General features: G+C 41.3%; 1 protein-coding gene and 1 pseudogene across 1 annotated transcript; both read right to left on the reverse strand.

Moving 5' to 3' along the window:
* Positions 1–2,226: 2,226 nt before the first annotated feature.
* On the reverse strand, positions 2,227–15,390 carry LOC142959853 (fasciculation and elongation protein zeta-1-like). Its single transcript, XM_076101343.1, has 9 exons — positions 15,341–15,390; positions 14,707–14,794; positions 12,593–12,679; positions 11,515–11,680; positions 8,081–8,394; positions 7,426–7,506; positions 6,053–6,128; positions 5,894–5,959; positions 2,227–2,273 (listed from the first exon to the last, which is right to left on the reverse strand). Exons 1-9 carry the CDS (start codon positions 15,388–15,390, stop codon positions 2,227–2,229), a joined length of 975 nt encoding a protein of 324 aa, XP_075957458.1.
* Positions 15,391–17,513: 2,123 nt separating this feature from the next.
* Positions 17,514–17,846, reverse strand: LOC142960452 (fasciculation and elongation protein zeta-1 pseudogene; annotated as a pseudogene).
* Positions 17,847–25,481: the final 7,635 nt, after the last annotated feature.

Raw genomic sequence — 25,481 nt, forward strand, 5'->3', positions numbered from 1 at the left:
TGATTTGAGGGTTGCTAATGAATAATACCTGACTGACCGTCAATTAAGATATTTTACTAAGTAAAAACTCTGAACTGAATTTGTACCTTCAAATGGCACATTTTTAAAATTTTTAAGGTGCTTTAAAAATGTGTTTCTCGAAAATTCCACACAATGACTAATGCATGTGTTCAGGACAAAAATGCGTAATATCACAATATTTGAGGTGCTACAAAAATATCTCTCAATAATTCCATACAATGACTGATGTATATGTAATCAAGGCATCGTTGACTTAATAATTGTTAATAGTTGTTTAAAAAAATGTAATAATAACAATAAATAAACAAATAAATAAGAATAAAATTGAATATGATTGTCTGATTTATGTTTGTTTTTTGTTCAAAAAAATCTAAGAAAACACTTTGAATCTGTAGACTACTGCCTAATAGTCTTATTATTGCCATTTGGTGACAATTGCTCATATACTGTAAGCCTAAAGTATATTTATTATTTTGAACAAAGGTTAAATGTTATTTCACAAGTTTCAAAAAGTGCCCCTATTTTTTTTAAATGCTCCTGGATTTCAGTCAGTGGGGGCAAAAATTGCCCCCTAAAAAATATGTAACTTTCCTACCCTGTCTCAGAGGGAAATATTGTACTTTTTACTCCACTACATTTGTCTGCCAGCTTTAGTTACTAGTTACTTTGCACATTATAATTTTTCAAACCTTTCCTAACTACCCAAACTGAACAGAGTATAAAATTTGTTAAAATGAGCTCCACCTTAAACATCTGCAGCAGGATTAATCTAAACAACATATACATTTGTAATACCCATATATAATAGTAGAACACTGACGGGGATCATGTTTTTGCAAGATTTTGGGAGCATTATACACACTGCACGTGAAGGGAGAAGAAATCATGTGCATTTCACTCTCAACTGTTTTGAAGTCTTGAAATGGCCTTGAACTCACCATGCAGAGCCCCTAACATGGATGATACCTGTGGAGGTGTTCAACTGATGGTGTGGCTTCTTTCAGGGTGTGCAGCTGGGTGAGAGTGTTACCTGCATCTGGCTTGAAAGAAACTGCAACTTTGTCATGAAAGCCTTCACCAGGCTGTACATGTGATGTGCAGAGAGGCCCTTGCCTTGCAGTTTGGTATTCAGATCATTCATTAGTGCCGTCACATCGACAGCAAATGCACAATCTGTCATCCAGTTCACATCGGAGAGCTCTGGGATGTTCTTGCCTTTCTTCTCACAAAACTCTTGAATCTCTGCTCTCAGGTCCCGAACTCTTAACTCTTCTACGCACTTTGCCCAGGCTGAGCCACCTGACAGCTGTGTTCAGTCTCGTGCTCCTCCAAGAGTGCAACACACCGTCTGTGATTCAATGCTCGTGCTCTGATGACGTTAACTATTTTAGTTACAACATCCATAACATGGTTAGGTTTGAGCACATTCTGATGTATAAAGCAATGCAAAAATACCAAGTTCAGTTCTGGGTTTACTTCAGTCACTTTATCTTGCATCCGCTTCAAAAGTCAGACATTTCTCCCCGTCAGATTTGGACAACCATCGGTTGTGACACATGCCAGTTTGTCCCATTTCAGTCCCAGCTTGTGGAAGCATGCATTTACCTCCGTGAACAAATCACTCCCCGTCGTCGTCCCTTTCATTGCCAGCGCCTCTGTAATCACGAAGTCTTTCCTTATCCCACGTACAAAGACGAGTAGCTGGGCTGTGTCGCGGACATCGCAGCTCTCGTCCAGAGCCAAGGAGAAAAGTTCGAAATGGTCTGCTTTTTTTTGCAGCTGAAGCTCCAGATTTCCCGCGATGTCCTCGATCCTCCTCGTTACGGTGCGCCTGGAGTCCATTTTGTCGGATATCACAAAGCTGGTCTTGGCGGCTGCATCCCTGGATGTGTGAAGCTTGGTAAAAAGGCCTTGTTGCTTCTGCAGCTTAGCTAGCAAAGCCTCAGACGTCCGTTCCCGCTCTGCATCCGTCAATCTTTCTATTTCTCCGCGTGTTTCCTCTGGTAATGACGATTCAAATTGTAATCCTTCAACACTGCGACTTGTTCTCCACAAACTAAGCACACGGCTTTACCTTTGACTTCAGTAAAGAAATACTTTAAAGTCCATGTTTTCTTAGAAACTCTACACTCTGTGTCAGTCTTTCTTTTTTAACACAGGCTGACATTTTTGAGGGCTAACCGCTAACTCACATCTCCCGTAGACTCAGTTCGCCAACACATTAGGCTCGTTCGAGTTGAACTGCGCCTCGCCTGGAAAGCAGACGAGAGCAGGCGGACGTAGAAAGGGGCGTTGACAAAAAACTGCGTTCAAATCGGACCGTTTTCAGCCGCCTGCTTCTTCTTCTTCTTCTTTCTTTTGCTTTTTTTGGCGGTTGGCAAACAGCTTTCGGGTGCATTACCGCCTCCCACTAATCTAGAGTGGACTAAGGACTCTAATACGACAACCAAACGAAAAATAAATACATATACATATATACACACGCATACATATACATATGTGTGTAAATGAATATATATATATATATACATATAGAAAAAATAAATAATAATACATTTCTTTCTTAAATTCTATTCATTAGTGTTGTTGACTCTAAATATTCCAGAAAAAGTTTCCAACATTTGTCACTAAAGCTTTCCTCTCCAATCTCTCTTAGACCTTTTTTCAAAACTTCTCTCTCTGACTCGTACCTCTGACAGGACAATAAAACATGGTCCACGGTTTCTTCTTCTCCACAAAATTTACACTTTCCATTATTATGCTTTCTAATAACAGAGGGAACTGTTCAGTCAGAGTCTTCAATCAGAGGAGCGGCGGTTCGATCCCCGGCTCCGCTAGGAGCATGTCGATGTGTCCTTGAGCAAGACACTTAACCCCAAAATTGCTGGTCTTTAAGTTTGGATGTCTTTTCATATATTTAACTATGTTATTATTATAATTGAGGATATAAGATTGGGCATATTTTAGTTCTTGGCTGTCATATTTATTTAAACATTTATATAAATAAATATATGTGAAGATAGCGTCATTTCTAAATCATACAACCGTAAATTTAAGAAATTTAAAAACTGAACCAACTGTCCAAACATCACAGCTACATAAACAGGCTCCACACGGAGGAAAAGCAACGCTGCAAGTTTCCATCAGTGACAATTGTGCTTTTCTATTAATACGTTTTGTGATGCTTCACAATCATATATCGATGGACACATTCAGTGCTCTGACTGAGAACATGTTGACATCAAGTAGGATGTAGGCTTTCTCAATAAATATCTTTATTTACATATGCTAAATAAATAACCTTATATATTATTATTGTTATTGCACAAAATGAGACTAGATGGCTATTAAGCCAACAATCTAGCGTTAAGTATTACAATTAGACAGAAAATTAGGATTTACATTTTTTTATACTATATTTATCCTGTTAACTAAGGATACACATTTGTCTCTGCATTTGACCCATCCCTATGTATGGGGAGCAGTGGGCTGTCTTTGACATGCGACACGTCAAAGGCCAAGGTTCGAACAACCAACCTTGTAGTCACCAGACAACCCTCTCAACAAAGTGAGCCACGGTCGCCCACCTTTTCCAATAAAGAAAATCTAAGAGCCAATCAGCTCTTTGATCCGAAGACAGCAAGAAGTTTCCCATCATGCCCTGGGGTCACGCAGTCAGTGGAGAGCAACTGCAGCGCCTGGCTCTAAAATCTGCGGCCACCCCGCTCTCGTGAGATCATCGTTACGCACGTTTTCATGACGTCAGAGCAAGTCGGACGCAAATCTACCCAGCATGCAGTGTGCGCCGATCGCCGGTGATCGATTCTGCGCACGCCTGGCTTAAGTCGAACAAGCCTATTGCAGTGACGCTGCTGCTCACACACGTTCACTAACGTACGTAAATTGAGAAGAAAAAAAACAACAAAAGTCGCCTTCAAAATAAAAGCAATGCAGGCTGTGGCCCGCGGGCCGTACAATGCCCAGGTCTGACTTAGAGTAACTTATAATCATATAATTATAATTATAACAGTGATGATGATACATTATGAAAATAATACAATGTATGACAATTATAATACGATATGATCCTTGCAAAAGCGAAATGTCAGTGAACTTATAAGTCATTCGAAAACGCTCTATAATGCGTCACTAATATTGTTATAAAGCGTCCTGAATATTCATGAGTGCTACTAACCATAACTATGCAGTGTTAAAAGCAGATTATAAAACATTATAAGCATGTTTATAAAGCATTATAGATATTGGCCTTGTAGAAAGTGCTCCCAATACATTCTTAAGAATATTTCTAAATGACTTGATTATGATTTTATAAGTACTAAATATAAAAAGGGAATGTAAGTATGTTTTAAACTACCTTTTGAATGCCTATGTTGCGTGGATGCTCCAGAAATAATTTGTTATTTGGTGTTTTTATAAGATCTTGTCCAGGGTATGGTGACTTTTTAGATATATTATGAGAAATATTAATTTCCCCAGAAAACCTCCTTCATGCAGTGGAGTTAACCCTATCTCCATGAAAAGCTGCTGGCTGGTCTTCATCAGCTCATCAGCATTGATGATGTTAGATGCCAAACTCAAAAGGTGAAGACAGAAAGAAGCAGATGCAGTCGCTGCTAGGGTAGAATGTTTATTAGAATTTGCGATTAGCGATGTAACATTCACCTACATGGCGCAAAAGGAAGTCATAAATATGCTAATATGCAAATATGCACGCCTTAATTGACATGAGCTCATCTCATTAGGGGATGATATATCAAAGGAAAAGTCAGTGGTACACCTCCACGTGCTGAACAGGGCAGAATGACAGTAAACCAAAGTAGAAAATCAGCAACAGAGTTTATATCAAATATTTAGTTACAAATTAAAAGACATTTCAAAAAAGTTAGAAGAGCACTGGATATTCAGATAGTGAAGCCAAACAAAGAAGAAATAAAAAGCTTCATAATGCACTGCACTGCACCCGTAATAGTCGTGTGTTTCTTTTCGTCCACATGGAGCTACAGTACTAAGTTGGCAGAAAAAGGTGCATGGCTTTTGTATTCAAATGAGTTTTCATCTGAAACAATACAGGGAGATGATCACGTGTGGATGCATTCATTTTACACTTATACACTTATGAATCAATGAATACGACAATCAACACAACCCAGTGGTTAAGAGGTCAGTTTATGAATAGCTGTCAAAACTTGGCAACGTTGAGATTCTGTTAGAGGAAACAAAGAAAAGAGAGTGTAACGTATAGAAAAGAAAGCAACGATAAAGTTGTATCCTGTACCAAAGTGGTGTTGTGATATTTAAAAGCATGTCATGCTCCATTAGTGAAGTCCTTTTTAAAAGTGGGAGAGGCCGTCCCACTTGTTTGACTATTCGAATGGCAGCCATTTTGGGTCTGGCCTGAGCTTGATGTGCGGGAGGAGAGAGGGAGAGCTCAGCGAAAGGCAGTCGTCATAGTTGAGGTGAGTACAATGATGTCGATGGTGAGGATCCATGGTTGATAATGGTAAAAGATGGAAGGTCATGCAGCTCGGGGCCCGAGGCGAGGAGGGTTGGAAAAGAGATCTCCGTCCCACGCGGCCCCTGGCCTAGCGGTGCTTTAGGTAGGACACAAGACTGGAGAGGAACAACAGTGGATAATAATACGGATAAGTCTCTACTGGAAGAGATATAATGAAGTTACTTTAATGTAATGATTCTTGTAGCAGAATGAGGAAGTTCAATTTTGCAATAACTGAATGTACAAGGCAATAGTCCAATCAGAGATGATCATACTGTCATTTTCACTAATGCGTTTACTTCTTTTGTCTTCCCTAAACTGTGTGGCTTTATATTTAAACTCATGTTGTTGTTTTACCTTTCAATATGTAGTCGGTTAGCAGTGTAGGCACCTTCTCACTGTCCTCCTTCATGGCATAAAGAACTAATAGGAAGAAAAACAAGATGGATCAACTCTTTTCAGCCAGTAATTGTTAGGATTTACCCTCGATACAAACATTCTGGGCTGCATACTTACTCTTTGTGAGCATCTGCAGGTCGTCAACAGATGGAGGGGAAACTTTCTTCTCGTATGGAATAACTGTGTTTAGATACTGAAAACAGAGAGGTTCAATGTTCAGAGATGTCGACACAGTACAACCCGAGTACTTCAAGACCAAGAACTTAGCTTAGCTTTCAGACTGGAAATGGGGCAACAGCTAGCCTGTCTTCAGTTCTGAGGTTAAAGAATCTCACCTATGAACTGTGCTTATGAGCTCTCCTTCACTTCAGAGTGAGTCTTGACGGTTCAGTACCAGGCACAGTCCTTTTTTCAGTGTTTATGCTAAGCTAAGCTAAGTGAATATGTAAGTGAATTTCCCAAACAATTCCTGTCAGTAAAGCATGTCAGTCTGTACACTGAAATCAACTGACTGGGAGGTTAAAGGCACATTCATGATCTAAATGTACACATAAACAGATCCCCGACTCCAAAATACTAAGCACAATATTCAAACCTGCTATCACTCCCAAACGTATTGTTTGGTCTTTTAAAGCTATAGTGGGTTATGTATTTAAGAAACCATTTTTGCTGATATTTATTGAAATGATATCCCAACAACAATCAATAAATCAAAAAAAAGAAACAAAATCTTGAGTTGACAACACTGGGCTGGGTTTTTAGGATGGATCGTTTTAAAGATCTAGCGTAACTACTAAATCTAAGTTACAACTTGCTGTAAAATTATGCTGCTTTGTTTACATCCAGTAATGCCTGCAAAGACTGGAGCAAAAACAGACTTGCTGTATATTTTCAATAACAATCACATGAGAAACAAAAACTGCTGAATTAATTTATAAGTCAAAAAAAGCAAAAGCTGGGACGTTTCTTGCAGTGTACCGTAGCATATTGCTAACACTATCAACAGAGATCAAATTACGTACAGTAGACCAACCATCTCTCTGTATGACCTCATCTTTGCATTGGACAGGGGCAGTGGTGTACATATACTACTGCACTGAGGCTCGTGACCTTAAAGGGCCAGTGCACAGGCTGCCACAGCACAGCTGGTACAGCCCCTTCCTGCTGTAAATGAGTTACACTGCAGCTGTCTGTATAGTGGTAACCTCACTATATTCAAGTAGTACTACTATACAGTAGCAGTTTATTATATATCTTCAGTCTGTCATGGAGGTACATGTTTCTTTAAAACTGCAGCCACATTTCCAGATACATATAGCTATTAATAAATGACCTGCGTAAGTTATTCAGTTGAATCATCTGTGGGCATGTGTTTTTTGATTAACCTCATCACGGTAAGTGATTGTTAGGAAACACAGTTGTCCAAAGTCGAGTGTCTAACCATTATGATTGCATTACATGATGAACTAGCATGTGACCTTTGACCTTACCTGTTTCTCATTCCCTGTGCTTCCAAATGTCTGTCTGATGCCCGTCTGCAGGATGTTAGACAGTCCCTCCATGCTGAAACGCTGCCGGTCACAACCAGGACACAGACACCGAGCATTAATACGACGTACTAATCATCACCTCCTTCACCGAGCTGATCTTTTACAGTACAGACCTCGCAGCACCTCACACAAACATGACATCACAGTGAGATGCTATTTGCTTTATTGTTTATCTTGCATCTGCGTCATTTAGCCATCTGTATATTCATATTACTTTAGTCATGCGGCCTCAGGTACCCAGCAGTCACCACATAAAAACACTGCTGCCGCAATGCATGGCGGGAAAGTCCATTAGATAGACTGGACTGGGCTGTTACTGTATGCAGACCAATGGTCACTTTAGGATCTTTCCTGGAAGATACTTAAGAGGCTAATGGGCCTGAGATCCATTATGCTAACAGTCAGAGGGGGGGGGGGGGGGGGTTAACTCAGTGAAAACCACAGTGCACATTGGCACAACACCATAGTTGTGGCATAGTTAACATTGATGAGAGCAAAACTCTTGTGTGAATGGACTTAAAGTAAACACACTGACATCATATAAATAATTCAAAGGTGTGTAAAGCATACAAGGCCACCCTTCCCTGCCTCTCACCTTGACAGGCATGCTCCCTGTCTTCTCCGTGTTGCCCGTGGAGGCGGTATTCCCTCCGTTCACAGGTGCCGGCATCCCCCCCTGCAGGCTCAGGGCCTTGTCCCGGCGTCGGCGTTTGCTGCTGTCCCGTTGCTCCTTCTGCCTGTTCTGCACCTCCATCAGGGCCGTGATGAACGTGTTCTTCACCTCTTTCTCGAACTCCAGCTCCTCACGGCGAGCCAGCTGGCTGACCAGCTCCTCTGAGTACTCCAGGATGGCGGCCTCTACCCTTTGCAGCAGTTCGACGAGCACCGAGCTAGGCATCAGGCTCAGGCCTGCAGAGAAGATGAGGGGGGTTGGGTTTTATTTTATTTCTTACACATCGGTTCAGACATAATGCTCTAAATCATTGGAGCAGTAGTTTGGTACAAAAGTGCCAAAGTAATATTTAACAAAAACTGTCTTTACTAACAACACTATTTGGTCTCTCTGACTCTGTGGCATTATCATTCATTTACAACAAAGACCAAGAAAGGTGGTAACAGCTGTTTCACATGAGTCATTCCAAACTCTTTGTTGTCTTTTTGTCACATATTATATGTTCATCATGTGGGCAGTTCATTCACAGGGTGATTTTAACTTTACAGATTGTTTCATTGGAATCATTTGTAAAGGCTCCCGCTGCAGTGTTTGATAAGGAAAAGGAAAAGATTTGAGATTTATCTCATGACCCCACGGAGGGTCCCAGTCCTCAGGTTGAGACCCACTGACATTATCAGGTAATAACTCATGCTGTACTCATAACTCATGGTTCCATTGATTTGAAATAATGTTACAGTTCATATACAGTAGCCTACAGTACAGAGTATACAATAGGCTTAGACTCTCAATCTTTGCTGCACTAAAATGTTGATCAAGAGTTATCTATTCATTTTTTTAAATCAAGCCAGTTGTGTGTTAAAATGACAACAATGTATTTTGCCAACATTTCTGGATTTGTTGCATTTTTAAGTAACAAGTAAGTTATTTCTATTGCACGATTCAAAACCAGAGGTACAAGGTGCTTTACATGTGCACATTCATTACAACATGAATTTCAGGGAATGGTTATGTATAATAATTGTAAATACAATTAACATAATCAGCACAATATAATTATATGGTAAAGTATCTCTCTCTCTATATACAGTTGTGTGAAAAAGTGTTTGCCCCCTTCCTGATTTCTTATTTTTTTGCATGTTTGTCACACTTAAATGTTTCAGATCATCAAACAAATTTAAATATTAGACAAAGATAACACAAGTAAACACAAAATGCAGTTTTTAAATGAAGGTTTTTATTATTAAGGGGAAAATAAATCCAAACCTACATGGCCCTGTGTGAAAAAGTGATTGCCCCCTAAACCTAATAACTGGTTGGGCCACCCTTAGCAGCAACAACTGCAATCAAGCGTTTGCGATAACTGGCAATGAGTCTTTTACAGCGCTGTAGAGGAATTTTGGCCCACTCATCTTTGCAGAATTGTTGTAATTCAGCCACATTGGAGGGTTTTCGAGCATGCACCGCCTTTTTAAGGTCATGCCACAGCATCTCAATCGGATTCAGGTCGGGACTTTGACTAGGCCACTCCAAAGTCTTCATTTTGTTTTTCTTAAGCCATTCAGAGGTGGACTTGCTGGTGTGTTTTGGATCATTGTCCTGCTGCAGAACCCAAGTGCGCTTCAGCGTGAGGTCACGAACAGATGGCCGGACATTCTCCTTCAGGATTTTTTGGTAGACAGCAGAATTCATGGTTCCATTTACCACAGCAAGTCTTCCAGGTCCTGAAGCAGCAAAACAGCCCCAGACCATCACACTACCACCACCATATTTTACTGTTGGTATGATGTTCCTTTTCTGAAATGCCGTGTTACTTTTACGCCAGATGTAATGGGATATACACCTTCCAAAAAGTTCAACTTTTGTCTCGTCAGTCCACAGAGTATTTTCCCAAAAGTCTTGGGGATCATCAAGATGTTTTTTGGCAAAACTGAGACGAGCCTTTATGTTCTTTTTGCTCAGCAGTGGTTTTCGTCTTGGAACTCTGCCATGCAGGCCATTTTTGCCCAGTCTCTTTCTTATGGTGGAGTCATGAACACTGACCTTAATTGAGGCAAGTGAGGCCTGCAGTTCTTTGGATGTTGTTCTGGGGTCTTTTGTGACCTCTTGGATGAGTCGTCGCTGCGCTCTTGGGGTAATTTTGGTCAGCCAGCCACTCCTGGGAAGGTTCACCACTGTTCCATGTTTTCGCCATTTGTGGATAATGGCTCTCACTGTGGTTCGCTGGAGTCCCAAAGCTTTAGAAATGGCTTTGTAACATTTTCCAGACTGATAGATCTCAATTACTTTGTTTGTCATTTGTTCCTGAATTTCTTTGGATCGCAGCATGATGTCTAGCTTTTGAGGATCTTTTGGTCTACCTCACTTTGTCAGGCAGGTCCTATTTAAGTGATTTCTTGATTGAGAACAGGTGTGGCAGTAATCAGGCCTGGGTGTGGCTAGAGAAATTGAACTCAGCTTTCCAAAGATGTGATAAACCACAGTTAATTTATGTTTTAACGGGGGGGGGCAATCACTTTTTCACACAGGGCCATGTAGGTTTGGATTTTTTCCCCCCCTTAATAATAAAAATCTTCATTTAAAAACTGCATTTTGTGTTTACTTGTGTTATCTTTGTCTAATATTTAAATTTGTTTGATGATCTGAAACATTTAAGTGTGACAAACATGCAAAAAAATAAGAAATCAGGAAGGGGGCAAACACTTTTTCACACAACTGTATATATATATATATATATATATATATAGACGTTCCCATTCCCACAGTGGACAGGACAAACTGCTCAGATGGAGGAACCACGTGGATCTCCACTGTGTTCAGCGACAGGGCTCCTTTCGGCAGAAAACACCTCGTTCTCTTGAACTCTCTCCATAGACCTGCTGGAATGACATGACTAGTCTAACCATGTGGATCACTAAATCTACTGATGCATCACCTTCAATCTCCAGCCAAAAATAAGATTTGGACAGTGAATATGATATTTAACAACTTGTTACATAAGATGGACATACTGTATATTGCCATTTGTGCATGTTTGTCCCTGACCATGCTTAACCATTGTCCATGCACTCATCATAACTGGCCTTCCTGTTGGATCTTCTATAAATAGAGATGCCTATGGCAAGGACTCTGCTGGCTGGGGTCTTAACTTGTAACCTAAAGGCTTGGCCAGAAAAGATTCATTATCACATAAGCAGCTTTAAAAGAAGCAATGTTTTGACAGGAATGCAGCATGTTCACCTCCCAGACCAGCTGAGGAAATTTACAAATGACTCTCATTAACCACAGCCCTCGTGTCAGTTAGCAAGTTGCATTAATTCATATTTTTTTTAAAACAGTAACGGATTATCTTTGACCTTCGTAGGAGCAGTTGTTGTTGGAGGCCTGTGACAGCTGCCTGATCTCCTCCAGCAGGGAGGGGTTGGTTCTGGAGGAGCAGTGGCTGCTCTCCTCTTCATCCTCTTCCTCAGTTTCGCCGGGATCCGGAGAGTTCTCCATCATCTCGACTATCTCCTCAATGACCTTGTAGAGAGAGAGAAAGAGAGATGGAAGGATACAGCGAGACAGGTGAATGGACAGGAAAGAGATTAGGAGACAGAAGTAAGTACACACACATCCATAAGCATCCATTTGTCAGAAGAGTGTGGCCACTAAAATGCCAGAAGCCTCCTGTATAAGTGTACATATAACTTAAATCCATTATTGATGTCTACTCAGAGGCAGACTTGGATTTAGGCGTCTGTCTACGTCCTGTACCAGCATGATAAAAGAGCAGTCCAACACGCCACGCTGTCGTACAGGACATGAAGAGCACCTCTTTAAAAAGTATGCAGGAGAAAAAGACCAAATCAAAATGGGAATACCACATCTAGCAATGCAAAGTTTGTGTCTAGGGTTCCTCAGGGGTCTATTCCTGGTCCTTTCCTTTCTCCTTTTGTTATGCTAACATTATATTTGTCCAGGAGCAATGCAGAGATGAGAAGCTTTCTTTCACTGTGTGATGGACAAACCCTTTCTCGTGCCTTCCTCTCCAGCCATCTAGATTACCAGAACTCCTTATCGCCGGATTGCCCCAGAAATCAATGAACTTGCCAGCTTGTGCAAAATACAGGGGCTCTTACATGACCTGGAACAATGAAGCACATTTCCACCATTCTGGCCTCCCTGCACTGGTTATCTGTGGCATTTAGAATTGATTTTAAAATGTCTAAAAGAAGGTTATGGTAATTCCAACAAACAAAATGATTTTAAACAAAAAAGGTGTCAGGTATAAGATGAAAAGGATCCATGCACCATTCAGAGTCTCATGTCACACCCTGGTTTCTTTTTCCTCATTATCAAAAACAGGACACTCAAACTGCTGTTTGATCTCACACACACACACACACACACACACACACACACACACACACACACACACACACACACACACACCTGATCAGCTGTTATGAGAGGCTCTTCCTTCAGGCAGTTGGCATTGTCATTCTTCTCATTCATCTCCTCCTCCTCTTTTTCGTGGATCTGCAGAATATGAGAAGAAACATGTGAACAACAAACAGATTGGCTATGACAGCGTGTCTGACGAAGAAAGTGAGGCTCACAAGAGTCATAAATGGCCTATCTGCGTTGGAATAATAAACGAAATCCACAATCAATTTCCAAAAGAACTGCGCTGGGAAGGAGAGATCAGTCATGCTCATTTGAAAGTCTTATGCTTTAATATTTGAAAGGTTTTACAATATTTAGTATCACTTTAAAAAACTATTTCACATTCCATTTGTAAAAGTGTTTCAATTGTTTATATCTTATTTATTAATTATAAATTATAATATCACTTTCATGCAGTGTGATGTGAAGTTAAGTGTAATGTGAAGAAATCTGTGACATTGGCTTTAGGGATGGCGATGTCCATCTGCCGGTCCAGACTGAAACGTTCATGGTTCCCAGATGTTGTACCATAATGACTTTGAGACCACAGAATGTACAAGTAGTCACTGTGATGTCACCCATTGGTTTGTGGACTATGGTTTTAAAACCTTGAATTTAGCTTTTTGGCTGTCATCATCTTGGTATTTTGCAACCAGAAGAGGCACGAGAGAGTGAAACTAAGTACAACTGAACACTCAATAAGAGATTTTTAGACCGAAATGTTACAATTAAGTTTCATGAACATAAACACACTGTGAAAGGGTTAAAGTTGTAAGAGGAAAACACAGTCAACTCCCAGACCGTGACAGTGCAGCCCCCCCCCCCCCCCCCCCCCCCAAAGCATACTCTGCTTTATGGTCTGTTTGACTCTAAATGGACCATCATTTACTAAATGAACATCATGCTGTATTGAAGAAGACTTCAAACTAGAGATTGAGACCATAAACTCATGTTTACAATGTTTACTGAGGTAATAAATCAAGAGAGAAGTAGAGTCATTTTCTCATAGACTTCTATACAACCAGAGGAGTCGCCCCCTGATGGACACTAGAGAGAATGCAGCTTTAACACATGAAGCTTTGGCTTCACTTTTCAGAACTGGAGGTGGCTACATTTTCCTCTAACAACACCAACAACTGAAATTTGGTTCAGACTTTCATGTTCCTCTCAGGAGGAATTGAAATCACAATGGTGATCCCTCAACGTTTCATCTAGCGCCATCAGGTCAACAACATGACATTGAACTCTGGTATACACTTCCTGTCTCCAAAGTGGTCGTGGTATGAGTGTGTTCGCCTCTCTCTCCATCCCTCCACCTCATTTGGAAGTGTTATGAACAACATGTGGGTGGATAAAAATACAGGAAACTAACTCAGCTAACATGCTAAACTAAGATGGTGAACATGTTAAAAATGATACCTGCTAAACATCAGCATGTTAAAAGTCATTATAGGGATGTTGCCAATGTTAGCATTTAGCTCAAAGCACTGCTGCGCCAAACTACAGCCTCACAGAGTTCCTAGCGTGAAAGACTTTGTCTGAGTGTCCTGCTAATTATTGATTCAGCATAATAGTGAGAAAGTACATTGAAAGATTTGCCATTTGATATTTGTTGAAAAATAAAATAATTCAAAGTGTGCACAGGCCTGTTTTGGTATAATCCTTTTGATTTAGAGAGAATACCAACCACTCAACTGAAGGCAGGATCTGAGCACCACGATACATTCTCACAAGAACCCTCTGAGGCTGAAACGTCTGCTCTGGCCTTGACCAGCCCGAACGTGGCCCTGACTGTTAAGTGCCTGCTGTCCAGCTTGTATGGGACTGACTGCCAATTAAGAGAGGGGCGAAAGAGGGAGGCCTCTGCTGAATGGCAGACCAGTCAAGGTTGGGCAAGCACGTCTTTAAGAGTCAGCATGAGATCAAGCCTCAGAAAAAATGAACCAGCATCTACTCGGTTTGGCACCTCAAATGAAAAATAATGCTACTTGTGGTTAAAAAAGAAATGTGGCTAAAAGGTAATACCCAAATGAAATTCTTCTTTCCAAAATAAAAAAGAAAGCTATGATTAGGCTAATAGCAGATCTAAACCAAATAGAAAGATGTGATGTGACATGTACCTCCTGCTCAGAAAGATTGCCGTTGAGTCCCTCTGAGTCGGTGCCGTCCCAGGTGGAGATGTAGTTGTCGGTTAGAGCATCCCACACACTGCAACGCAATACACAGACACAAACATGCACACATGTAAGCAAGGTCAAGAGCCACAGAAATATAAAGAAACAAGTGTCAAGACCCTATTTTGGCCTCAACTCTAAAGGACTGAAGCTGGTGCATCCACACACGCTGTAGTAATATATTTATATAAGAGCATTAGGCCAAAGTTCGGTGTGTTGTTTCATCTCCCTGGTTATAAGGAGGTCTACTCAGTCCTGTCTTCAGCAGCCTGCAATATAGTCAATATTTCAAGGTGGCAAGTCAATGATGGTGGTCAATACGCAGAGCTGGAAGCTGCAGAAGAACAATGCACAACAGAAAAAACAGCTTACTACTCAGTAAAAGGTATCCTTAGCAGAGATTAGATAAAGCTTCTCACATCATTGTGCCAGTGGACTCTGACTGCAACCCGGAGCAAGCGTCTGTCCGAGGACGAATGACATAAAACTGGGAGAGAAGTTCTCCTTTGTGGTTTTTTTCCTCCTCCGCTAAGAGGTTGGCTCAGGCCTGCCGCCCTGCTCCCAGTGACACTGCCCACACCCGGACACACACTGGACACCATTCAGCCAACCGCTGACCTCACCAGCCATGCCCGCATGTCATTACTGCGTGCACCAGCACATAAACAGGGTCAACCTTTCAATACACTCTGAGATGAAAATGAAGCAATAACAGCCCTCTGAGGCCAATTTGTAATTTGTGATTTTGGGCTATTCAAAAATAAATTGAATTGAATTGAACAAATGTTGTCCAGAATGGAAATAAAATTAATCTTATGAAACATTTCCCTGTCAGAGAATTCCTTTTGTGCTGTGGAATTTTGTAATTGTTCCATTTTGCTTCCTTAAATGTGTATGTCAATGTGTAATTCCCCTTTACGGCAGTTTGTATGGAACAGTGCTATAAAATGAACCCAGTTCACACAAAGAAAACAAATCATACACAGACCAAATGATTTGTTTCTAAAAAACAATCACAGCTGCTGCAGATTGCACATACAATAGTTATTCTTAACTTTTATCAGCTTGACAGAAATACCACCGCTGATAAAATAGTGAAACTAGAATAAAAAATATGAACTAACAGTAGAAAAATCATCACAACTGAGTAAAACGTTATCTCAACAGTTCTGGACATGAGAAAACGTCACTTTCTTTCTGAGAGTTAGATGAGAAGATTTTGTTTGCTATGTAGCTAAAGATAGTTAGCTTAGCTTAGCATAACAACAGGAAATTGTGGGAAAGTTGCTTGGCTCAGTCCAAAGCTAAACACATCTGCTTACTTGTGAAATTAGAATGTGTGGTTTTATGGGGGGTTATTCATGGCTGGATTTTTTTATCTTTGGACAGAGCCAGGTTAGCTGTCCCCCTGTTTCTAGTCTTTATGCTAAGCTACGCTAACATGCCGGCTGTAGCTTTTTATACTGTGTAAAGAACGATAATGAAATTGGTTTTTTCATCTAACTGAGTATATTTCAAACATATCATTTTTGAAACTAAACACGTTAATTAAAATGTCACTTGCTTCATAAAAAGACATTTTTTAAAAATCGTATCAGTAATCTCCACTAAACTAACCACAACAACACACGAAGAACATGCGTAACACAGGGACGTGTTTGGTCACGGTGGCCAGCAGGAACTGGAACTCCATGTCACAAAGCTGTCCTGCTGTATGTCTTGGCCCTCAGCCTGAAGAGAAATCAGCAACTGGGGATTAGGCCAAAATGAGCGACAGACTGGTTTCAGCCAAACAGCAGATTTACATTTTTGCTGATTATCTATGTGGGTCTGTAAGAGTCTTTAAATCAGACTAGATATTTACCATAACACATGCCTGCGTGTTATGAACATCAGTACGGTCTTAGTTTCTATTAATAGCTGCTTGAGGTGAATAAATATCTAGTGATTGAGACTCACTTGATGTGAAATCACAGCATGGATTATGAGAATCGTTATGAACAGGGAGGAACAACGAGTCAATGTTAATGACAAGAGTTGTTATGTTTGACTGGGACATATCTGTACTGGTTTCCTAATCAGTGCCTCAAGAAATCAGTGTAAGGCAGTAGGTCCACTTCTTGGTCCTAACATGCAGATTACTGTAGTACTGCAGGACTCACATCCACCATCAGCTCCGTGGTCTACTCAGTCAAAGCTCTAGTCATCAATACAAACTATTTTTAAAAGCAATTTAATTGTGTTTGACCAATCATGTGATTCCCATCCGAAAAGCTCTCCTCTTACACTGACGGTCGGGCTATTTTTAGCACGATTCATATCCCCACAGTGTGAAGACGTGTGTGTTTCTGCCTCAGAGCCTGCTAGCGAGAGGAGGAGGATCTGGCAGTCAGCTGGTGGAGAGGCAGAGACAGAGACACACCGACAGAGCCAAAGCTAACTGAGGCGTACAGCGCTGCACATTGAATAATTCACCATGACTGTGGAGCCGGGGAGGGTGGGGTCATGCTGCTGATTGACCGGGTCTGTGTGTGGAAATATTTAGGCCTTTGTCGTGTGGGACGTGCTAAGCCACTGTTTTGGGACTTGAGGGTGTGTTGTGCATGGTATTGATTGACAGTTCAGACTGAGCATTATCAGATCAATTAAGACCTCAGTTATGCACATTGAAGGCTTAAAAATACATATTAACATACTGACAAATGTCACAAAATACGATGAATATTTTGACAAACAACATCAACTGTGGCCACTCACTCTTCATCCTGCAGCCTCTGCTCATCCTCCTGGTTGTGCGACTGGTTGCGTATGGGCGCCAGGACCTCCGTCTTGGTGTTGTAATTATGGAAGCACACATTGAGCTTCTCGTCGAACTCATTCACCAGGTCCTCCATCGACTTGAAGCTCATCATCTCAGAGAAGTTCTCCAGCTCTGAGAAGTCCTCGCGGGTGATAGAGGCCAGGGGGACGGTGGTGGTGGTGGTGGAGTAAGAGGTGTGTTTGAGCGCCGGGTGGTCCAGCTCATCCATGCGGCAGGGCCGGAGGTCCTCAAACTCCTCATCCAAACACACGAGAGGGGCTTCCATGGTGACCCCCGTCTGTTAATCTCTGAGCCCTGCACAGAGAGAGAGTGGGCATATACTGTAGTGTTTGATGCACTTTTGTTTGCTAAGTCAGCACAGCTTATAAAACTAGTGTTTCAGATGTCATCACCAGCTGTTTAATGAGATATTGCAACTGTTGCAGCCAGAGGAATACACTTATGGGCAATACAGAGGCAATGTGGAATAGTGAGGTCCAACAATGCATTGGCTAATCCATCCAAACTATTGTGTTGGTAACGCAACTGTGTCCAAGGACAAACTTGTAAGTTTCCCTTTGCGGCCATTTGCTATTAACTCTCTAGAAGGCAAAACCTTCTTCATCCATGGTTTGCATTTTGGGGTAAAATAGTCGGTAGCAATCTATAACACAATGATGTTCTACATAAACTATAAAAACTATTTATAAACTGTAAAGTGAACTATTTAATTAAATGACTAGTTTTATTTTATTTTGGTATTTTTGTCATATTGAGATTGTCAGATTGTAGCTTTCAGGTGCAAAATCTGGCAAGACTGGCAAGCTGAGCACATCTGCAAGCCGAGCGAGCAGTCATGCCTTACAAATAGAAGAAGAAGCACGTGACCAGGGCCGCTATAATAACATGCACTGGGCCGGTTGTAAAGACCTAACACCACTGGCTTCAGAAAATGTGTTTTAAAGGGAAAGACCTGATGAGAAAGAGCTCAGAAGTCCTCATCTGTTCGATCCACCAACAACCACAAGGATTTATCTGGAGTCTCCTCAATCATGCCTGCCTCACCTCATGTGGAATGGCACCATGTTGTCTACACAAATAGGAGATGGAGGTAGATGTGCCAGAAGGGGACCAGGTCCCAAAGGGGACCGGACCAGTTGGCTCTACTGGTAAACCACATTAATTAACTACGTCTCCTGGGATTTAAACGGATGAGGTTTCCAAGATTCTGACATGAAAGGATGAACTGTCATAGTGTAGAGTATATCACAGTAAGGATCGTCTTTATGGCTGCTCAAGTGTTCCTTCCAGGGGTTTGATAAATAAATATATATATATCTGGGTGTAAAAATCTATCTTTCAATAAATTGTGTCATAAATGGAGTCAGATAATTATAATGCTGCTCTGAGAATGATTCTGCTTCAGAGGGATGGACTCATCTTCAATCTCATTTTAAGTATCAGATGCAAATGTTAGTGTACTTCCCATGATACATTTTTACATCACAATTATACGCCCCAAAGCACTTTTGAGGTTCTGGGACACACTTCAGAAAATGACTTCTAAACATAATCGAAAAGGTATGAAACCTAAATATAGCACCTTACAAAGAGACAGGAAACCAGCAGGTCCAAGTTCATTTAGCTTGGTTTTTAATGCATCCTTTGTGTATTCATTTTTCAATTATTAGTTTATTTGTAAGGGACAAGTGGAAAGGAACAGGGAGTTTCCGGAGCAGTGTCCGATGTACTGTACACGTCTATAACAGACACACTAACGAAGATTCAGATGAAACAAACAACAGAAAACCTTTACAGCATTGACTTGAGTTCATAAATAATGACTAGTCGGTGTCACATTACAATTCTTATCCAGGACTTGACTGTAATAGAGACCATTTTGAAATCGTGAATTCCACAGGGTTGTGCCTTGAGAATGCAGTTTGTTTAAAGTCCTACCGTTTCCTTCTGATATACTTCTGGTGTTAGTGGTGGTATGGTGACGTCTAGTTATGAATGTGTTTAAAATGGGTGGAGCTAGATGGTGGAGATATTTAAATGAACAGACAAAGGAGTTCATACTCTCAGGTATGTGCAGAGGACAACTCAGGACTCCCACATTAAAAAACACAACACATTCTCTCTATTTACACTCGTGAAACTATCGTCCCATGGTCTATTGAATTAGCAGTAAAACAAATCCATATCAGCTCTTGTTGAACTCTTACAAACATGTTTGGGGTAAGAATGGACTTGCTACCTTTAATACTTCAATAAACTGGAGTAGAGTTTAGAGGAAACACTCTGGTCATCATTATAAATAAGTTCCACCTTTCTGATTTTATACCAAATCAAGTTCCCATCTCCACAGTAGCTCCGATGGTTCTACTGGGACATATCACCACATGGGGAGCCAAGACGTCTCGAGGCCTGTTATTGGTAAAGATATTCCTTGTTTCCAAACTTCCCAATTCCAAAATGATGAGTCTTTGCTTATAACGTTTTGATAGGTTCCATCTAATTTAATGATGGTTTTATGATAATAGAATATTGATCGTGCATACCAATGAAATAATGCCCTGAAACACTTTTTCCATTTTGCCACTTGAGCTATTTGTAATTGAAAATGAAATGTAATCTTATTAAACAGCCTGAATGGGTGTAAACCTGCAAACTGAAGCGGCATCATTCTTGTGCAGGACTTCATGCTGCAGTCAGACATTTTAGAGAAGTTGTACCTCGGTCAGGTTGTCTGACGCAGCGTCATCACACTACTGAAGCCTAAACTTCCTCCTTGGTGCTTTGCTGGACCGTGGCCTGGCCTAAGTGGGTGAGTACAGAGGAGCCCATTTAAAAACAAGCTTGTGCAGGCCTCTTCCTCCCATCACTCCACTCAGCAAAGTGCTGAGAGTCTCGTCCACTCTCTCCCTACAGCGCTGTCCTCTCCAAACTGCTGTTTCCTTTTTTAATTGCGTCTGCTTCATCTTTGTCTTAGAGTTTATCTGTAATGTCTCTGCCGAGAAAGTGACTCCATGTTGAATAAATCTTGAATCATGTCCGTCAACAGATCCAATTAAGGTTATTTGGTCTACTCAAATAAGGAGCATTAGCAGCAGACTCTAACCTTGCCACAGGGACTTTTGGCACTGATGCGCTGTTGCTTGAAAATTTGACAGGGTGAAAAAATCACGAATTGAATTTGCTAACAGCACTCAGTCATGCTGCATCCTGTCTATTTACTGCTAGCTCCATTGACTCTGGGACATGTTCTTCTAGCATAAAGAGAGGGAGTGGAATCACAGCATCCACATTAAAGCCGACAGCAGCATGTTGTTTGAGATGTGCAGGGATCGAATGTCTGCAATAGATCCTTTTTTTTTGGGTATGTGACCTTCACAGCGAGAGGTGGTGGTGGTCTCAGGTGCTCCACAAGAACGCAGGTATAAAAAAGAGCCAATCACGAGGGCTCATCAGAGGTCATTTAAGGTATGGAGCCAAAACACTCATCACTCCGTGGGAGGGGTGAGCACAACTACATGACCACACAACACATCCAACACCGATTCCACTGCAGTTCTGGAAGGCATTGATGACACCATCATGCTTGTCATATGAAGAAAGTCAATCTTTTGACGTGTTGGTTGATTTAATTCTGAATAAAGAATCTTATTTGTACAAGAACAATGCCGACACATATACAAGTGCTATTTAAATCAATCTGCTGCGAATGAATATGAAATGAAATCATTGTTCACATCTAGTATGACCCCTGCTTAACCAAAATCATATTTGTATTGAAAATGCCTGTGGAATCATTCTGTCCCACACAAATATAACTGAAGCAGATTCCAATTCAAATCATTGTTCTGGCCGCCATAGCAGAAATGGAAATCAAGCAAGTGCATGTCATCAGCTCATCAGAGGGAGAAAAAAGAAAAGAGGGGAGTGGGGGAGGGAGAAAAGAGCAGCGAAGAGCAAAGAAGGAGAGATGGAGGAAACCATGGTTACAAGGCAGGGATGGAGGGAAGATGATGCACAACTAGGAGGACCTCAGGGAGGTCAGGGCTGGGAGAAGGACCAGCAGGATGACGCGTAGAACAGGAAAACAGATTACCTGCAGTAGATGTGCCGCTGTTGTTCTGGTTTGGTGTGTCGGCAGGATCTTCTCAGAAGAGGAGAATCTGTGCCTAAGCCTCCCTCCGCTGCAAAACCCACCGACGAGCAGCAGCAGTCACAGTCATTCCAGGGGGAAAGCCAGGAAACAGAATCAGGGACGTGAAGACGGTGGTGTGAGCTTCGGTCTGTATCCCTTCCCTCACCCGTTAGCCCACAGCCACCCTTATGTGTCCTCCCACAGTCCGTTGTTTTCCAATCAATAGGCAGCCAGCCCAGCTCACACTGAGGCTGCGCACTGCCAGGCCTCTGACGATATTAGCCCCCCCCTCCCTTTCTTCCCTCACTCTCCTCTCGTTCTCCCTTTGTCCCTGCCTCCTCCCTCCTCCCTCCCTCCACACATTAATTCCCCAATATTCATGAGGACAGAAGGAGGGGGTGGGAGGGAGGAGGTTTGGGGGAAGGAGATGTGTGTGTAGCAAGGTGGCACTTTGTTTATCGGTCTACCTCCACATTAAATCCTGATTATATCAACTGTGCTCATTCTGCCACAGATCAGAGTGGAATCACATACCCAGAATGCATTGTTGTAAACCTGTATGTAAAACTGAACAGTGACAAAAATGAATGAAAATCACACTCTGAAGCATTCGAGACTAGCTTTGAAAATTAGGTGATATAAAAAACAGATACGCTTTTAAAATCCAGCTTGCATTTGCTTCCAAAGCCTTTGTCATTATTTAACTGTCTTTCTTATTTTGAAACAACAAAGCAGAACGTGTCAGAAAACAACATAAACATATAATAAAATGAAGTTTAATAAAAGATCCTTATAGCCTACTGCTGTTCCAGGTCATTACTTTCTGCCACTTTTATAACACAGAGCAATCAAGGAATTCAAAACTCATTTTAATTGTTGAAGATGTTACGTAGCCACTCAAGAATGTTCATAAAGTTATTGGCCCTCCAATCTTCAAGTTGAATCTAAGTAAGGACTGTTGGACACTAAGAGTCGATGTCTCTGATACATGAGGAGAAGATGTGAGGATTGCAATGAGTTCCACTGGAGGCTCTGACTGCACAGCAGCAGAAGGAGATCACACACAAACACGGAATATAAACTACTGGCACAGTTGAAAATATGAAAATAACAACCACAGTATAGGATCCTCTTGAAATTCATTTCAAATAACAATAGAAGACAACATATAAAAAAAGATGCTAATGCAAAAAAAGCCAAATGATCACAAACTTGATGCTGACCCCTCCCTCCCTCCCAGCCTGTGCTTCAAAATCTGCATAATCCCTGTTTTCAGTCTGTGGTGGGTGTTTACACCTCCTGTCTGAAAGCCTCGGCCCTACGAGAGCAAACACATGCAGTCACATAACAGTTCACATGTTATTTACACACACTGAGTGCACTCAGACTGGGATATATTATAATATGGCTATCTTTGCGGCCTGGGACATCCAGCTCTCAGATGTGAGCACATTTGACAGATTAGGCTTTTTACAGCCTGAGGGGTTCAGAATAATTGAGAAAATAAGCTGTTTGTGTCAGCGAGGACTTTTTCATGATCCAGACTTTTCAGATTTTAAACAGTAATTCAGATTGAAAAATGTGTCTCTACTGGTAGAAATGCTATGTTTTATGTACCTATTATAATATGTATTTATTATAAAAATAGAGCCGAGAGCTTTTCAAATATAAAGTGAGAGGTGGGACTTTCACAGAGACACGTACTCCTTAAGGGACAGTGTGTAGCATTGCAGGGGATCGATTAGCAAAAATGGAATATAATATTCCTAACTATTCTTTCCTTAGTGAATGTGTGTTTTTTGTTAGCTCAGAATGAGCCCTTCATATTCATAAAGGCAGCAGGTCCTTTTCAAAGAGTCCACCATGTTGCACCGCCATGTTTCTACAGAAGCCCAGAACGGACAAACCAAACACAGAGAGAGCCTTTCGTGTTGTTACATTACCTGAAGGCCACCGTAGTTCTCCTACATGCTTATGAAACTGTGATAACATGAGCCAGAGTGTAAAACTGTGGCGCTACTAGCTGCCGTTTGACTTCAGCTGCTCATTAAAATACGGTTATTATGGTACGGATGCCTCTCAGCGAGGTGAACAAATAAAGTGTTTTTATTGTTTTTGTACTTTTAGAGCTAGAATAACAAATTGAAATGTCTCTGTTATGGAGCTCAAGATTTCAAAATGTATCTCCTCTTATAATGTTTAAATTAATTTTAAATACTGTATAATAGGTTTCATATTTAAATCCCATAAAACACAACAGTGAACAAGACTTTTGGATTTTGAAAGTTGTTCTTAAATGCCTTGGTGATCAGGGGGGAAAATAAACATTGTGGCCTGCAGATGAAAAACTATTAACATTAAAGAAGTCACATTGAATGTGTAAAAAAAGAGATTAAACTGTGTGTATCCATGGATTGTCCTGGACGCACAACTTACAATACTATACTAGTGTGCAAAGGATAGTCCACACATTATTTATTACACTCAAGACGTTTTAGAATATATTTTTTCAGTAGCTGCTCAAACAGCACAGATCTGAATGACACTAGGATGGATGTCATGTTATTCCATTGTGCGTGGTCTCAGATCACACCCAGTCAGCAACACATCCTCTGATACAGACACGACCCAATGCATCATGGGTCATCATCTATCTCTCGATTCAGCTAAAGGCTAACGACAACAACGGCTCCTTTCAACACGGATGAATGGATAACTTATCACAGAAGACATTCATTGTTGGATCTATTAGTTTTATACAGATGCTGCTTGATTACAAAGCTTCTGAAAAGCGGTGATGAGCGGAGGCCATCTAAAATGAGTTTCTAGACCGCAGCGTTATACTTTGGTGTCATATACGACATCGCCTCTGCCACATTATTGCTCCATTGGCTCACTTCTCCACTTTCTAACTTTACATGCAGTCCCTGCTACCTGCTTATCGTGCAAACTAACACATTTCTTTCCATTGCCTTTCTCTTTTCCTGATTTTCTGCCTTTCCCCCCTCGTCTCCTCGATCCTCTAGCTTTGTCACCCTTAAATCGATGTCAGCGCTACAAAGTGTATCACCAAAGTGTAGTCCTTCATATAGAGCGGCACGATAAAGGAACGACCTCACAACAAGCCCAACAGTCTGTGAGCCCTCCGAGTGCTTCAACTGCAATGTCTCAGACCTGTGGCCATATTGGGACCGCTTATGAAGATGACTCCATCTTTTCTATTGCTGCAGTCAAAGTTAAGAGCGGCAACAACACGGTGCAGACGTGCCTTTTTGGATCCAGGAGAGAAAATTGAACTTGAGGAGTAAAATAACTCGTATTCTGTTGAGAACAAAGGGCCAGAATGAGATTGTAAATGCACATATTGTGTCAGCTCGTCAAGTGTTGAGGAGACACTGTTGCCTGACAAAGCTTGTCTTACCAGTCGTGATCATTCATGTGTCGCATCATGACCAAACACCAACTCTTTAGTCTCTGCAAGCAGCTGCTCCTTCTCCACACAGGAGAATGAAAGGGGGAGAAAAGGAGATAAAGGAGATCTGGCCCGTCAGAGGCCTCCAATTTCTATGGCAACATAGCTCACACAGCCCAGCAAGGCACAGACGCTGGTTGCCATGTTTATACCGTATTGCACTGGCAAAGGCATCAGAGAGGAATAAGTAGCTAGCAGTAAAAGCTACCAGTTAGCCGTATGTGCTGCTTTTAAGTGAGAAGATGGGACACAGTGTGTGGCCTATTTTCTTTATGAATTTAGCTTAATAAGAGCTA

Source organism: Anarhichas minor, unplaced genomic scaffold (assembly GCF_050575085.1).
Source record: "Anarhichas minor isolate MPS153535 unplaced genomic scaffold, ASM5057508v1 ptg000027l, whole genome shotgun sequence".
Taxonomy (NCBI): Eukaryota; Metazoa; Chordata; class Actinopteri; order Perciformes; family Anarhichadidae; genus Anarhichas; species Anarhichas minor.

Coding starts and splice junctions, on each gene's coding strand:
- LOC142959853 (XM_076101343.1), bottom strand. CDS start 15,390: ATGGCTGGTGAGGTCAGCGGTTGGCTGAATGGTGTCCAGTGTGTGTCC. Junction 14,795..15,340: donor GGTGTCCAGTGTGTGTCCGG/GTGTGGGCAGTG, acceptor ATTGCGTTGCAG/TGTGTGGGATGCTCTAACCG. Junction 12,680..14,706: donor GCAATCTTTCTGAGCAGGAG/GTACATGTCACA, acceptor CATATTCTGCAG/ATCCACGAAAAAGAGGAGGA.